At 51.3% G+C, this 17,523-nt stretch overlaps 1 protein-coding gene across 1 annotated transcript in view; it reads right to left on the bottom strand.

Annotated features, from left to right (window-relative positions):
* LOC307223371 (uncharacterized protein) overlaps positions 1-11,027 on the bottom strand; it is a gene marked incomplete at its 5' end in the record, with an annotated part of 58,482 nt that extends 47,455 nt beyond the window's left edge. The window contains 4 exons of the mRNA XM_079989339.1: positions 4,838-5,140; positions 9,562-9,882; positions 10,318-10,542; positions 10,899-11,027. Coding sequence (XP_079845465.1) covers positions 4,838-5,140; positions 9,562-9,882; positions 10,318-10,542; positions 10,899-11,027 — 978 coding nt within the window. The remainder of the gene's footprint in view (positions 1-4,837; positions 5,141-9,561; positions 9,883-10,317; positions 10,543-10,898) is intronic.
* Between the last annotated feature and the right edge of the window lie 6,496 nt (positions 11,028-17,523).

Here is a 17,523-nt window from a genome sequence, read left to right as displayed (position 1 = left end):
GGGTGGGATGCTTTGGCTCTGGGTTAAAAGCTTCCGCTGGCTTGTACATTCCGCTCTGTCCATCTGCCTCTCATTTTCCCTCCTCCGAGCGGATGGCGGAAATCGCTTTGGAAATACCTGTCTGGGGTCAGGGCTGTGCCAAAGGTTTGCTGGCACAAGCAAGGCCGGCGCCAGAATCTGGCTTCCTTGGGCATTTGTTGGTGGAGACCTCACACTTTGTGCCCTTTAGCTTTCCGTTCTCCCCACCAGCAAGCAGTGCTGGGAATCCCAAGCCTCTAGCCGCCATTTTAATTTCCCAGAATGCCCCGGACTTAGCCACGTTTCCGGGCATTGTGGGATATTTAAATGGTGGGTAGGTGCCCCTCTACCCACCACCGCCAGGTAGGAGTGCCAGGGCCCACGGACAAAAAGCACCAAGGAGCAGCCCTAATCCTCTGGCACAATGGGTTAGTTGTGTCCGGTTGTTAACCAGAAGGTTGGTGGTTCGAGTCCACCCAGGGATGACTGTGCGCAGGATTCCTGGATTGCAGGGTGTCGGACTAGACGAATGTTGGGGTCCCTTCCAACTCGTATGATTCTACTTCAGTTGAGACAAAGCACCCTTAAACTTTGAGCCGGTCCTGAGGACAAATGCAGACAAGTTCTTCGGCGCCACTTGCGAAAAGAAGGACATGCGTCTTGTAGATTTCACTGCTCAAGCCGAAAGCCAAATTCTGCCATCTGTGCTTTGTATTAATTTACTCTGCAAATGTTGGTCTTCCACCAGAGTGGCCACTTAACGCATTGCCGAAAAACGATTTGTATTTTTTTAAAAAGGCTAAAAGAGATTTGCATAATTTTTATGCATAGCTGAAAATGTAGAAATACTCAAATTTATAAGCAGAAATGCAAGCAGTCTGGGTGCCCATTTGGCCTGCTGTCCTAGATTAGGGTTCCTCCTCCTCCTCCTCCTTCCACCTTCCACCTTTATTATTGTCCAAGGATGTCAAGGTGGTGGTTCTCTTCCCTCATTTCATCCTCGCAACAACCCTGTGAGGTAGGTTAGACTGAGAGATGGAGATTGGCCCGAGGTCACCCAGTGAGCTTCATGTCTGAGTGGGGGATTCGAAGCTTGCTAACTCTGACCACTGCAGCGACAACCTTTGGAAGAGAGGACTGCCTTCTGCAAAAATGGTCATGGTTCTTGGCTCAAGGAGATATGCAGGGGGGGGAAAGATGTTGTCCTCCAATAGGTTATCAACAGCTCAAAACATACCAGGGCAGCTGGAAGGTGCATGAGGAACAGCACACAGAATTAAACTCTGGAACTCACTGCCACTAGTCAGCAATAGCCACCAAGTTGGATGGCTTTAAAAGAACATTAGGCAAATTCATGGATGGGGAAGGGTATCAGTGGCTGTGCTCTCATGGATGGAGGCAGTAACGCTTCTGCTGAAGATCGCAGGAGAGAAGAGAGTGATCCTGTGTTCAAGTCCTGCTTTCTGGTTTCCCAGGTGAGCCATTGGCCCGATCTGGTAGGGCATTTGCTTAAGGCTGCAAGCTATGCCCACGTAAAGGTAAAGGTACCCCTGACCATTAGGGCCAGTCGCGGATGACTCTGGGGTTGCGGCGCTCATCTCGCTTTACTGGCCGAGGGAGCCGGCGTACAGCTTCCGTGTCATGTGGCCAGCATGACTAAGCCGCTTCTGGCGAACCAGAGCAGCACACCTTCCCGCCAGAGTGGTACCTAATTATCTACTTGCACTTTGAGGTGCTTTCGAACTGCTAGGTTGGTAGGAGCAGGGACCGAGCAACAGGAGCTTCGAACCGCCAACCTTCTGATCAGCAAGCCCTAGGCTCTGTGGTTTAACCCACAGCGCCACCTACATCCCTTCTTGTTTTTAATACCAGGGCTTTAAAGAGCTGCAGGTGGCTAGCATCCTCTTTGTAGAATCATAGAGTTGGGACCTCAAGAGTCATCTAGTCGAACCCCCTGCAACGAAGGAATCCTCTTGGTAAAAGAGGAGTGAGAGGGCACCCATTTGCCACATCAAATTATTATTATTATTATTATTATTATTATTATTATTATTATTATCAGCTGCATTGCTCATAAAAATGACTCGAAGCAACTTGCAAGCACAGCAGAAATCAGTTACAGTGGTACCTCGCAAGACGAATGCCTCGCAAGACGAAAAACGCGCAAGACAAAAGAGTTTTCTGTTTTTTGAGTCGTTCCGCAAGACGAATTTCCCTATGGGCTTGCTTCGCAAGACGAAACGTCTTGCGAGTTCTTAGGAGTTTGTTTCCTTTTTCTTAAAGCCGCTAAGCCGTTAATAGCCGCTAAGCCGTTAATAGCCGCTAAGCCGCTAATAGCCGTGCTTCGCAAGACGAAAAAACTGCAAGACGAAGAGACTCGCGGAACGGATTAATTTCGTCTTGAGAGGCACCACTGTACAATGAATAGAATCAATGGAAACCTCAACTAGCAAACACATTGATACAAGTAAAAAGCAGGTCTAGCAGATCCTGTCCCACCAAAACATGTTGTTATGGGTTACATTCGATTCTCGTGAGAGAGGGCATGTCAGCAGAAGCAGCTGCGCCCATAAACCCTGGGAAATCTGTCCTGGCACCCACCCAGCCCGTCGCTTGAGCCACAATATGCTGGGGAGCGGGGGGGGGGTTCCTTAGCCCCGGGACCTGTTTCAAATAGCAGCTCCCCACCACGGAATACTTAAACGGCTACTGATATAGAGAAGAGTACCTCTGAACACGTGCAGAGCGTCTCTTCCCTATCCGACAGGCCAGGCATGAGCGTCAACCCTCTTTTTGGAAAACAAGGAGGACCACACCCGACACCAGATCTAGATCTGGTAGAGGCAGAGAGCAAAGATCGCTTCAGGTTAGGAGTGGATCCACGCCCTGTATTTTCACCCTTTCAAGACAGTATCTGAAAGGGAGAGCGGGTGGGTGGGGAGCCAAAAAGGCGTTTCCCCCTCCCCTAGCAACCGTCTGCAGGTCTCGACTTTGAAAACAAGGGTTGCCACATCCAGGTCTTTGCAGGTTCTTCTGCTGTTAAGAACAGCTTGGAGAGACAACTTAGCCAGGATGCAACTTTTGCCCTCCCTGTGTTTCTGTGAGGGGAGAAGCTGCAAGTGGCAGAATTCCCCCTTTGAACATATAATCACAAAAGGAACAGGAGTCTACTCAGGTCCTGGGGGTCTTGACGCTAGGACCAACCCTATCCTTTACGATACGATAATCTTTATTGCCATCGCCCCATACAAAACAACAAAATTGAAATTTTCAAAATTGAAACTTTCCCACCTCCTGCAGGCATTTGGGGGTGAAGAGCAAGAGACGGGGTTCCCTCTGCTCAGAATCTTCCCCCCATTTCCCACCGGGCTAATACAATCGGAGACCTAATTAATTAGAATGAGGAAATGGAACACACACACACACACACACACACACACACACACACACCTATCTCTGTATCTTTGGCATCGGAGGCAGCCAGATAAAAGCTCCGGAAATCAATAAATCACTAGGCAGACAGTTTGTACAGGAGATGCCTTGCCCAGTTGATTGGCCAAGTGAGATATTGCATCTGCCTCAGTTCCCCCAGGGGAAAAGAGAGTCTAAGCAAAGTCCATCTGGCTCTCCTCTCCCCTGGCTCTCTTCTGTTCCCTCCCCCTCGGCCCCTCGCCAAGAGCACCTGGGTCCCACACTAGCAAAAGAAACTGGCTCCGATTTCAGAGGTTAACACCCCCCCTCCAAAATATTACCACCCTTCAAAAGGAGATTTTTGTGGGGTGAAAGGAAATGGTTTGCAATTGGATAGACTTAAGACAGCAGGAGGAGGGGAGAGTATGCAAGCTTCTGGGTTTCACAGAGCTCTGCGCCATCCCTGATGCAATGTGCCAAAGCGTTCTGTGAAACATTAAAGCTTGCACACCAGTTCACTTAATCCTGGCATTTATCTCTTTGTCTGCACCTCTTCCTGTGCTTTAGGTTGTGAAGTCAGAGCAGTGCCTGGAATGAGTTTGTGCCCCTTCCCAGCCAAGGGAAAATGGCTGACAAGACGCCTGGTTGTATTCTCAGCTCCAGAAGGGGAATGTTACCTAGTGAGGAGAATGACAGGGAACTGGGATTCAGATTTCAGGGCCCAAAACTGCCTAAGGGCAGCCCCTGGTGATGTCACAATGGGAGGCCCTAGTGATGTCACACGGTAGACCCTGGAGACGGAAGTTAATTGGGAGAAGGGAGCAGAGGGGGGAACATTCCTCAGAGCATCTATGCGATAATTTGCAGCCAGCTCCTGCTAGGCTGCAGCTTGTAAACTGCATGCACAGTCTTCTTAATTAAAAATAATATATTATTATTAATTATTATTATATTTATTTATATCCCGCCTTTTCCCCAGCCTCAAGCCAGCTCACACAAATCAAAACAACAAAACACAGAGGGCTGACTACATGCAGAAGGCAATAGTTGAAAAGCAATTGAACTATATCAGCATTAAAACATTTCTGTTTAAAAGACAAATACTGAAAACAGCGCAGCACTATTTAAATTAAAGCCACTCTCGCCCACCTGGAAGGGGGAGTGGGCAGACTTCAGGTCAGACCTGAAGATCTGGCACCCTAGCGAAGTGAAGAGAGCCCCTGAGCATGTGCAGAATGCCATTCCCCCCCCCCATCACCACTGAGCCAGGGCATCTAAGTTAGAGGGCTGTAGCTGCCAGCTTCCTTAAGCTCCGGCGCTTATTTCCCTCCCTGCCCCCTGAGGAATTCGCAAGCTCCCCTCTTAGTGGCACCCATCCACCAAGAGAAGGAACCCAAATCAACCTTACCGGCCAGGCAAAATCAAACGGGATCATCACCCTGCCGGCGTGATCGCTCTTCTTCTGGTGAGCGGTGGAGAAGACATTGCCCCCTAGGACGGGTGTGGTGGCGGCTCCCAGCACGCAGGGCCCCCCGGGCAGAGCCCGCAGCTGGTATTCCTTGAGGCAGACCCGGAAGAAGGCGTGGCATTGCTGCGCCACGGGGCACGGCGGATCCAGGCCCCCGCGGCAGCACCGCCCGTCAGCCAGCACCCCTTTCTCGTTGCGGGCAAAGCGGATCTGCAGCTCGAAGGTTCCTGCCGCCTCGGAGACCTGGAAGGGGCAGAGAAGAAAGAGAGGAGAGATTGGGACGGTTGAACCACGGAACTCATTGCTACAGGAGGCAGCGGCGGCCCCCAATTTGGGCAGCTTTGAAAGAGGGTTGTAGACAAATCCATCGAGACTCCTGGCCTTCAAGGCTGGAGGCAACAATGCTTCTCAAGGCCTGTTGCTGGAAGCAGCAGGAGGGGAGAGAGAGGGGTCTTGTTTTCGAATCCTGGCGGCTGGTTTCCCACAGGTGTCTGGTTGGCCCCAGTGAGAACAGGATGCTGGGTAAAAGGGCCATTGGCCTGATCCTGCAAACTCTTCCTGTGTTCTTAGGAAAGAGGCCCACTTGTCATTTAAAAAAAAAAAGATTTTATTGAAGTAATCAAATGAATCAATAAAATAAAAAATTGAAAGTACAAAAAATCAGCACATCTGGGGGAGACTTAATATGAGGCTGCGAAAGTACTCAAGGCCATTAAAACCAAATTTCATCCTGTACTGTCCAATGCTAAACTCCAACCAAAAACTGGCATCCGAATCTCTCCTCCTGGTCTGACAGTGATTTCGGATTTCAGTGATTTCAGACCCAAAAGATCGGCTGCATCCAGAGTTCTGATGCTGTCAACAGCAGCAAGGCCAAATGCCTCTGGGTGTTCACAGGCAGGCAAAATATTTTTCGTTTTCATGTTCTGAAAGGTGCTGCATTCTCCCCCAGCCCCACCCACATCCCAAGTTGTATGGACTTCTTGGGGATTTTTACATGCGCGCGCGCACACACACACACACACACACAAAGCAGAAATTATGCCCCTAGATTTGGCTATCAGGATCAGGGCTGGTTGTGAATCAGAGCCGGGCCCCAGAACCTGTTCCATAGATTCACAGAAATGTATAGTTGGAAGGAACAATGAGGGTCACCTAATCCAACTCCCTGCATTGCAATATTTCACCCAGCACGGGATTCTAACCCACAGCCCTGAGATTAAGAGCCTTATGCTCTACCAACTGAACTATCCAGCCTCGAGTGCCAGGGCTTGATTGTTAAGCTACGCATAATCACAGAAATGGTGTCTCTGAGCATATGTGGAGTGCATTTCCTTATGCACAGCCACCCAAACAGCTATGGGCTGTGCGGTCCCTGAGCACGTGCAGAGAGGTGCTCCTTCGCTGGAGAGAAGCCCACCCAGGTGTTCCATTCACAGTGTCACAAACCTCACATGCGGCAGAAATTTCCAAGCTTGCCCTTGTGGCCTGTTCCCTGGCAAAGGAACATCTGCGCATGCTCAGAGGAACCCACTAAAAAGAAAGAGCTTGCAGAGGAACCTCAGTCTCAGACTGGGAACACCAGGTGCACATCTTTGGCTGTGGATAGGGAAACAAACTCTGCACGTGTTCAGAGGCACCCTTTCCATTATTGCACATGTCACACTGCGAGGTCAAAGCAGGTCCTTCAGGTTGGTTGGGCCCCGATCCCAGGTCTCAGGGCATGATTTCTACACAGGGAGGGGCAAGAGCCCCCAGAATTTAACGCCCAACTCTGAGATCCCCACTTACGAAACTGCTAAGAATTAATGTATTTTGGTTGGAATGGAGAGTGTTGCCCGCTGTTGGCAGGGGGTCGAAATGTCCCCCACCTCCTTCCCCGCTCGTAGCTGGGGAGGCTGGATCCGTTCCCTGCCCTCCCCAATGAGGAAATCCATCTTCCCTAGGGGGATACTGGGAGTTACTGGAATCGCAGCAGGCAGGATTTAACCTCTGCCCCCCTCTCCTGCAGAGGGCCCTACGGGCAGGGAGGCTCCTCATTCTGCCCTTTGCGCCCGCCAGATGTGGAGCCACAGGGATGCCAAATGCCACCAGCGGGAGGGGGGCTGCTGCCCACCTGGTCCAGCCCACCCGGCCCTTGCCAGCTCCCCACAGGACTCTGTGGCCCCCGGAACATTTGCAGCGGCAAGAAAGGAAGCTTTTCTCTCAAAAACACACACACACGGACGCTCCAACCCTGCCAGCCTTTTGTTTCATGTCTGAACAAGGAAATCGAACCCGAGCCAGCAGCAGGCGCCCCAGGTGCGAAATCCACGGAGCGCCCCGCCTCCATGCCAAGCACCATGGGACCCGATCCACCGGGAAGTTCCCATTCCGCCGAAACAAAACAGGAGGCACGCAAGTGCTCTTGCACAACAGGAGGTGGGCCCAAGGAGACAGTGGGGTGCAGTGGTTAGAGCAGGGGTAGGCAACCTAAGGCCAGGGGGCTGGATGAGGCCCATTCACCTTCTAAATCCGGCCTGCAGACGGTCCGGAAATCAGCGTGTTTTTACATGAGTAGAATGTGTGCTTTTATTTAAATTGCATCTCTGGGTTATTTGTGGGGCATAAGAATTTGTTCATTCCCCCCGCCCCCAAAAAATATATATATATAGTCCAGCCCCCCACATGGTCTGAGGGACAGTGGACCGGCCCACGGCTGGAAAAGGTTGCTGACCCCTGGGTTAGCGTGTCGGACTAGGACCTGGGGGACCTGGGTTCAAATACCGAGTCACTGCCTCTCAGCCGAACCTACCTGCCAGGGTTATTCTAGAGATAAACTGAGAAGGGGGCTGAACTATGCATGCCACCTTAAGTTCCTTGGAGGAGAGGAAGGGTAGAAAACAAACAGCCTGGGATAACTCAGCTGGGAGAGGCTCTTAATCCCTGGGTTGCGGGTTCGAGTCCCACATTGGGCAAAATATTCCTGCACTGCAGGGGGTTGGACTAGATGACCCCGGGGTCCCTTTCAACTCTACAGTTCTAGGAAACAAAATCTGGTTGGCCATAGGATGTTGGAATAGACAGCCCTTTGCCCTGATCCAACTATAGCGCTCCCCCGCAGATGATATTAGGGGCTCCCACACGGTCCACTTTCCATGCGGCTTCTACAGAAGACCCGATCAAAGGATCGGGGCCCTCAGATCTTCCTCTTAATGGCGCCCAAACCTCACAGCCTGAAAAGGCTCGGCCGGCTGTGCCTCCCTAACCCGCTCTGACTTCTGAGATGCTGCCAGTCGTGGGCCGAGCTTGACTCAAAGCTGCCTCTGGGATGCAGTGACTGCTTCCCTCCCAGCCCAGAGATGCAGCTGACTCTGGGGTGGAGCAGAGCAGCTGCCAAACTGCCACACAGCACAGTAGCAGTCAAAGGAAAAGCAAGATCGCATGCCCTCTTCTCACCCCGGTTGGTGGCGGGGAAAACACGGGGAGGTTGGAAGAGCTTCATCCTACAGGTTCCTTGGAAGTGGGGGGGGGGGCCAGACAGGACCCTCTAAGATCCTGCAAACAAATGTCCCAGCTGCAAACGGAAGCCCAGTACAACAGGGTCTGATCCAGTGCCAGAGCTACCCCGGGGGGGGGGGGGATTAGGCTGGTTCAACAGCAAAGAGATGCATCCACACCTAACCAGTTTAACCAGGTTCCTTCCTCCTCCTTCCGGGACTGGGAACTGGGGGAACTGTAGTTCTGTGACGGGAAGGGGGGCTTGGGAAAATCTCTAATAACAGAGCAGTCTAGCTGCCTCGTCAAACTACAAATCCCAGCCTTTTTTTTAGAGGGGGAGGCAGAAAGTTGTTGCTCAACCGGTATATCAAGCAAACTGAGAGAACGATCCGGCGCATGTTGCCTTCGCTGGCGCTTACTCCCAGCAGTCGGTGTGTCACCAGATGCCCCAAAGATGGTGGCATGTTGACTCAGGCAAGGGAGCACCCCCCCCCCTATGATCACAGATCTCTCCCCCAGTCTGTTCCCCACCCCCCTGAAAAAACATGCCCTGCCCACCTCTCTCAACCCCATTTCAGCAGCTTCTGGGGCAAAGACACAAAAGCAGCTCAGGATCCAACCAAGCAGGCACTGGAGCGAGTGTGGAGGTGCAGACATGCTCTCCACATGGCGCATTGATGCTCCCTGCCTTGTGGCTGGCCAGCAAGACACCACGCCTAGCTCTCAAAGGGATTGCGCCGTCCAGTTCTCTCTCCGGACAGGGTGTGATGCGCAGGGACGAGAGCGCAAAGGGTTCTCTGAGGTTGGCATGGGCAAGGTGGCACCTGGAGGGGGTTGAGAGCCGGGAGACGGGGGGGCAAAGCAGCCCCCGACGAGCCTGATGCTCAGCTGTGCCCACACCCAGCCAAAGAGCCCGGGTGCCCTGGTGCCTCTCTCCAAATGCCACCCCAGAGAGAATTCTAGGCACCCAAAACCTGCAGCTCTCAACTTGGGGTAAACAGAGGCTTGGGCATGCCTGGGCAAAGTTGGCACCTGCCTCTCCCAGCGTGGGGTTGGTGCACCCATTTCAAGCGCCCACCCCAACCGCCAGTGTTGGAGAGGGCGTGCCTGGGTGCCCCAATCGGGCACCTCCCGGGCACCCAGCAAAAGGGTTCGGGTGGGTGTCCCAGAAGCGGGGGTCTCACCTGGGGCCTCGCGTAGCAGAGGAGGAAGACGAAGGTGCACAGCACGTCTCCAGGGGTCCTCCGCCGTCTCATTGTGCTGGCGGCGGTGGGTGGCGGGCAGCCCCCTGCCCCTCGGCCGCGGCGCCCCGGCAATGGGAGCCCCTGGCCGGTCGCCCAGCGCGGGGCATCCAGGACTCGCTGCCCAGGCCACGCCGCCGACGGGTGCCCAACCTCCCGGGAGCGCAGCTCCGGTTCGGATCGGGAAGCGGAGCCAGAGCCGTCGCTGCTGCTGCTGCTGCCGAAGACGCCCGGCTGCGCTCTGGCTGCGCTGGGCAGGGCCGCCTGACATCACGCGCGCCGGGGTGGAGCCTCGTCGCCCGGCCACTTTCCCGGGCCCTCCGCCCAGCCAAGGGGGCGGCGGCCGCGGCGGCAGCAGCAGCCTCGTTTCCCGACCCTCCGGGGCAGGGAGGGGGCGGCACCGGGACCAGCCAAGAAGAGCAACCGGTTCCTTCGCGGTGCGCGGGGTTCATTGCGCCCCGGGCGCACCAGTCGGAGGAACGCTGCATCTCCTCCTCCTGGCGAGGGGACTCGGGCCGGCAGCGCGCCCCTGGGTGCCTGCACGGGCCGGCAGCAGCAGCAGCAGCAGCTCCTTTCCGGGGTTTCCGGCGAGGAACTGCCCCAGCCCTGCGCGCACACGGCTGCAGCCCTTTCTCCAAAACGAAAATCTAAGGCGCTAGTTCTCGTGGTTCAGAAGAAACGCGCGCGGGGCCAGTTTGCCTTCAGGAAACGCGGCCGGGGCGGCTGCGTCTCTTCTTCTTCCTCCTCCTGGATGGACCGGCGACCCAGCCAGCCCCGTGATGCCTGCACGGGCCGGCAGCAGCAGCTCCTCTCCGGGGTTTCAGGCGAGGGACGTCCCCAGCCCTGCGTGCAAATGGCCTGATCAGGGATTGGGGTTTTTCCGAGTGCCCGGCAGACGCGCTTGCCACAGAGCTGCTTCCCTTTCTTGCAAAAGGAGAAGCTAAGGCGCTAGTCCTCGTGGTTAGGAAGAAAGAGTTCGTTTGAGTAGGTGGGTGGCTGCCTTCTGCCAAGTCATGGAATCATAAATTTGTAAGTTGGGAAGCTCCAAAGGCGAAGGAGGGCAGCTGCCCCCCCATCAAGCGAATAAATAAAAATAGCTCGGTTCAGCCCTCCCCAACATAGATCCTGTCCCCCTTCTGTGCCAACATAAATCATGGCTACGCCCATGGTAGGAAGGGACCCGAGCGTCATCTAGCGCAACCCCCCGCAATGCAAGACTCTTGCCAAACGGGAGGCTTGAACCCACGGCCCTGAGATTAAGAGTCCGGTGCTCTACCCACTGGGCCATCCCACCTGCGGTGGCAGGGTGTGTGTGGGATCCACCAGGGGCCCTCCTGCCGCATTCTGTTGGGTGGTCCCAGCCCCTTCCAGTGCTGCTCGACTGTGGATCCCTGGACTGCGACTCCCATCCTCGCTAGCTAGCAGGACCAGCGGTGAGGGATGGTGGGAATTGTAGTCCAGCAATAGTCAGCTGGGGGGGGGACCCAAGAAGCGTTGCAGTTACAGACTCTTCAGCTAGGCCAGACCAACTGGCTGTTGCAAGACCCCCCACTCCCATCAGCCCCTGCGGCAGCCCACAGGGCTAGTAGTCAGGGCTGGTGAATGTCCAACAATGTCCGAAGGGACTCAGTTGGCTCCACCTGGGTGGAAGGGAGCAGGGAAACTGGGGCTGCAGCTGGCCAAGGTCCAGGGTGGATGAGGGGAGTGGCTGCTCCAACATCTGGAAGGCTGGACTTGCCGTATTTTGACTCATGGAAAGAGGTCCCCTGTGGAATAAGGGGCCATGTTTGCCAAAACCTCAAGACAGCGGCTTTTGTGAGATCCTGGAAGGAAGACAAAGCTATTTCAATTAAAATATATTTTTATATATGGATATATATGTGTGTGTGTGTGTGTGTGTGTGTGTGGATATATATATATAGACGTGGGTGGTGCTGTGGGTTAAACCACAGACCCTAGGACTTGCCGATCAGAAGGTCGGTGGTTCGAATCCCCGCGACGGGGTGAGCTCCCGTTGCTTGGTCCCTGCTCCTGCCTACCTAGCAGTTCGAAAGCATGCCAGTGTAAGTAGATAAACAGGTACCACTCTGGTGGGAAGGTAAACGGCATTTCCGTGCGCTGCTCTGGTTCGCCAGAAGCGGCTTAGTCATGCTGGCCACATGACCCGGAAGCTGTACGCCAGCTCCCTTGGCCAATAAAGCGAGATGAGCGCCGCAACCCCAGAGTCAGCCATGACTGGACCTAATAGTCAGGGTCCCTTTACCTTTACCTATATATATACACACACACACATATATATATGAATACGACAGAGCCACAAAACTGGCCACTCTCCTCTTTTTTAAATGGCGTATGATTAAAGGGAGAAACACTTTGCTTTTAACCTAGAAACTGGTGCTGCACGGTGGTCTCCCTGGCTGGGGGTCTTGAAGCAGTTGGTGAGGCAGCCGCCTGCTCAGAAGGCTCAAGGTGTGGCATACTTGCTCTGAGGAACATAAGAACAGCATCCTCTTCTCACAGTGGCCAACCGGCTGCCCTGAATGGGAAACCTGCATGCAGGATTCGAACCCACTCCCCTTCTGTGGTTTCCAGTGGAGAGACAGAACCATCTGGCGGCAGCTGGAGAATGGATGGCAGCTAACAGATTGAGGTTAAATCCTGACAAGACAGAAGTATTGTTTTGGGGGGACAGGAGGCGGGCAGGTGTGGAGGACTCCCTGGTCCTGAATGGGGTAACTGTACCCCTGATGGACCAGTTCTGGACTCGCAGCTGTCCATGGAGGCACAGGTCAATTCTGTGTCCAAGGCTGCTGTCTGCCAACTCCATCTGGTACGCAGGCTGAGACCCTCCCTGCCCACAGACTGTCTCGCCAGAGTGGTGCATGCTCTGGTTATCTCCCGCTTGGACTACTGCAATGCATTCTTTGTGGGGCTACCTTTGAAGGTGACCCGGAAACTGCAACTAATCCAGAATGTGGCAGCTAGACTGGTGACTGGGAGTGGCCGCCGGAACCACATAACACCGGTCCTGAGAGATCTGCATTGGCTCCCAGTATGTTTCCGAGCACAATTCAAAGTATTGGTGCTGACCTTTAAAGCCCTAAACGGCCTCAAAGGCCCAGTATACCTAAAGAAGCGTCTCCACCCCCATGTTCTGCCCGGACACTGAGGTCCAGCGCCGAGGACCTTCTTGGCAGTTCCCTCGCTGCGAGAAGCCAAGTTACAGGGAACCAGGCAGAGGGCCTTCTCGGTAGTGGCACCCGCCCTGTGGAACGCCCTCCCACCAGATGTCAAAGAGAAAAACAACTACCAGACTTTTAGAAGACATATGAAGGCAGCCCTGCTTAGGGAAGCTTTTAATGTTTAATAGGTTATTGTATTTTAGTGTTTTGTTGGAAGCCGCCCAGAGTGGCTGGGGAAGCCCAGCCAGATGGGCGGGGTATAAATAAATTATTATTATTATTATTATTATTATTATTATTATTATTATTATATCATGGCTAGTGATCACTGACGGTCTGCTCCGACATGAATTTGCCTCATCCTCTTTTAAAGCCATCTCGTTTGGTGGCCATCCCTGCTTCCTGTGGCAGTGAGTTCTGTAGGCTAACCATATGCTGTCCTGAATCTTTTAGCATTCAGCTTCATTTCTAGTGTTAGGAGTGAGGGAGAAAAACTTTTCTCTATCCAATTTGTCCGTGCCAGGCATGAGATTATAAACTTCAATCATGATGCCACTTAACTTGCCTTTTCTCTTAAAAAGACAAGGTTCCCTGAACCTGGGCCTCTGGCTGTTATTGGACTACAACCCCCACCATCCCTAGCTAGCAGGACCAGGGATGATGGGAGTTGTAGTCCAAAAACAGCTGGAGACCCAAGTTTGGGGAACATTACCTAAACTAGAACATCCCGAATTCTGCAAAGTTTCTGCACAGGGGAGTCTCTCCACTCCCTTCATTACTTTGGTTGCCCTTTTCTGAAGCTCTCTGCCAAGATGCCAAAATACAAAAATTAAAAATTAAAATTAAAATGCGGTTGCCAGCTTTGACAGTGGCCGCTGTCCTTACTCCTTTGTTAGCAGCAGTTTAAATCACAAGCATTAGCAAATGTTTGTTTCTGTCCATGCCTAAAGAAGCCTCAACCCCTTATTTATTCAGATGCAGTTGCTGCCATAAAAGGCACAGCCACTTGTGCTGGTTGGAAAATTGGCAACCCTTGGGAATGTAAGAAAGTAAAAAAACTTCTGGGAAATGATATATAATGAGATGAAAAAGATGTTGAAATATACATTTTTTAAAAAACCAGAAGCATTTTTACTTGGTATTATAGGTGACATCAATAGACAAGATGTTAAATTGTTTTTATATGCAACAACAGCGGCAAGAGTATTGTTAGCCCAGAAATGGAAGCAAGAAGAAATTCCGACGAAAGAAGAATGGCAGACAAAATTAATGGACTATGCAGAATTAGATAAAATGACAGGAAGGATTCGAAACCTGCGGGACCAGAGATTCACAGAAGATTGGAAGAAATATACAAATTATTTGAAGAGCAACTATAATCAACAAATTACGCTAGTAGGACTACAATAAGTTTTGTAAGGAGAAATATATGAAACATTACAAAGTAGAGAAAGAATAGAGAGATTAGTTATGAGACTTAAATGTAATAGTGGAAGTAAGAAATGTAAATTAAGTGAATAGATTGGAAAATTTTCAGATGTGATTGATGGAAGTCAAAAAAGTTGTATAACATATAAAAGTATGTTTAATTATTGTTGAAAATGATACGTTAAAAAACTAATAAAATTTATATATATATAAAAAAGGAAAATTGGCAACCCTTTTAAAAACTGAACCCTTTCTCTCCCCCTCCCACAGCATTTTGCATGTTACTAAGAAGTACTGTTATGTTTAATTGGTCCTGGTAACAGGAATATGGGTATAGGATCATCTTGGACTCCGTTTATCCGATATACCTCCAGCACATCCAGGAAGAAATTAATCTGGCCATTGCCGGATTGCTTGGAGAATTCCAAGGACTTTGCCTTCTGTCCAGTGGAGAAAAATCAGTGAGAGCTATGAAATTTGCTTTGGCCACACAGACATTGAAAATATCATTCATGGCAGCAAATGCCATCAACTGTCAGACAGCACACATTAAGATATACCTTTAAATATATGGGCTGCCAACCTGCACCCTGTTTGCTGGCGTGTTTTGTTTTTGTTTTACTTTGGGTGCAGTTTAATTCCCGATTTTATCTGCTTGCGGGAATGACAAAGTCTTGGCATAGGCTAATTCATTAAGCAATAAATCTTGGGCTGACTGATCTCCTTATGATATCTGCACACACAGAGAGAGCATGACGGTTGTTTCTCTGCGCCTTTCTTATTTATATATTGCCATGAATGCATCAGCTGCTTCACAAAGCTACACAAGCCAAAAGACCTTTGCAATTTTGAATGTCGGAAGCGTGGGAGAACACAAAGGGCAAGGAGAGGCCGGCTTTTCGTATCCTGGTTGTGAAACGCCATTTCTGCATCTCACCTAATTCACGCCAGTCAGGGCTATCACTTTTCTTTTAATCCACTTTTGAACCTACTGTCCCATTTATTTGCATTAATAGCTCACCTTCTTCTCCAAAGAGCTCAAAGTGACGTACAAGTTTCTCCCCACTCTTCATTTAAGCCCAGCACAATTCTTCAAGGCAGGTTAAGCTGAGAGGCAGTGACTGGCTAATAATAATAATAATAATAATTTATTTATACCCCACCCATCTGGCTGAGTTTCCCCAGCCACTCTGGGTGGCTCCCAATCAAGTGTTAAAAGCAATACACCACTAAATATTAAAAACTTCCCTAAACAGGGCTGCCTTCAGATGTCTTTTAAAGATAAGATAGCTACTTATTTCCTTCACATCTGAAGGGAGGGCGTTCCACAGGGTGGGCGCCACTACCAAGAAGGCCCTCTGACTGGTTCCCTGTAACCTCACTTCTCGCAATGAGGGAACCGCCAGAAGGCCGTTGGCGCTGGATCTCAGTGTCCGGGCTGAACAATGGGTGTGGAGACGCTCCTTCAGGTATACTGGACCGAGGCTGTTTAAGGCTTTAAAGGTCAGCACCAACACTTTGAATTGTGCTCAGAAACGTACTGGGAGCCAATGCAGATCTCTCAGGACCGGTGTTATGTGGTCTTGGCGGCCACTCCAATAGCTGCCGCATTCTGGATTAGCTGCAGTTTCTGAGTCACCTTCAAAGGCAGCCCCACGTAGAGCGCATTGCAGTAGTCCAAGCGGGAGATAACCAGAGCATGCACCACTCTGGCGAGACAGTCTGTGGTCAGGTAGGGTCTCAGCCTGCGCACCAGATGGAGCTGATAAACAGCTGCCCTGGACACAGAATTGACCTGTGCCTCCATGGACAGCTGTGAGTCCAAAATGACTCCCAGGCTGCGCACCTGGTCCTTCAGGGGCACAGTTACCCCATTCAGGACCAGGGAGTCCCCCACACCTGCCCACCTCCTGTCCCCCCAAAACAGTACTTCTGTCTTGTCAGGATTCAACCTCAATCTGTTGGCCGCCATCCATCCAAAGTCACACCCAGTGAGTTTCATGGCCAAGTGGGGATCTGAACCCTGTTTTCTCCCAGGTCCTAGTCTGACACTTTAACCACTGCACCACACTGCTTCTTTAAAATGAAACTCCCAGTGCCACCCATTTAATTCCTCTTGATGAAGAGCTCTGTGCTTCTCACAACCTTGAACACTTTGTTGGCAGTGATCCGTGACCTCAGTAAAGTGCATTTCTGTATCTCTGCACATTCTTTACTGATCTTTGACATACTGCCCACAGGTACCCAATCCCATGCGCATGAGCATCACCGCACACGGCCGTCTTTAGCATATGTGCCGCCAGGGCCCAGCGCCCCCAAATTTCACATGCATGGCGCCGTTAAGAATGACAAGTGCCATCATTGAGTCTAACAAGCGCCACCATTGTGAATGACAAGCGCCACTGCTGGCACGGCGCATCTTTGGTAAATGAGCGCACAGTGTCAAAAGTCCTTTAGTGAAACAGTAGGTATACATTTTGGTAATACGTAGGTATATATGTAGGGAAGTGTATATGTATATAGGTATATATACTTATATATGTATACAGGTATATATGTATATATGTATGGAAGAGAGAGCTGGACCATAAAGAAGGCTGATTGCCAAAGAATTGATGCTTTTGAATTCTGGTGCTGGAGGAGACTCTTGAGAGTCCCATGGACTGCAAGAAAATCAAACCGATCCATTCTGAAGGAAATCAGCCCTGAGTGCTCACTGGAAGGACAGATCCTGAAGCTGAGACTCCAATACTTTGGCCACCTCATGAGAAGAGAAGACTCCCTGGAGAAGACCCTGATGCTGGGAAAGATGGAGGGCACAAGGAGAAGGGGACGACAGAGGACGAGATGGTTGGACAGTGTTCTCAAAGCTGCCAGCATGAGTCTGACCAAACTGCGGGAGGCAGTGGAAGACAGGAGTGCCTGGCGTGCTCTGGTCCAGGGGGTCACGAAGAGTCGGACACGACTAAACGACTAAACAGCAGCAACAACAAAAGGTATACAGTGGTACCTCGGGTTACATACGCTGCAGGTTACATATGCTTCAGGTTACAGACTCCGCTAACCCAGAAATAGTACCTCAGGTTAAGAACTTTGCTTCAGGAGGAGAACAGAAATCGTGCGGCGGCAGTGGGAGGCCCCATTAGCTAAAGTGGTGCTTCAGGTTAAGAACAGTTTCATGTTAAGAACGGACCTCCAGAACGAATTAAGTACTTAATCTGAGGTACCACTGTATATGTATTCTGTTTCTCTAGCTTGATCAAAATTATTTATTATTTCATAACAGGTAGATAGT

This window comes from Podarcis cretensis (assembly GCF_951804945.1).
Source record: "Podarcis cretensis genome assembly, chromosome: 8".
Classification (NCBI taxonomy): domain Eukaryota; kingdom Metazoa; phylum Chordata; class Lepidosauria; order Squamata; family Lacertidae; genus Podarcis; species Podarcis cretensis.
Note: the sequence above shows the minus strand (reverse complement) of the source record. Positions and strands in the feature narration are given on the sequence as shown.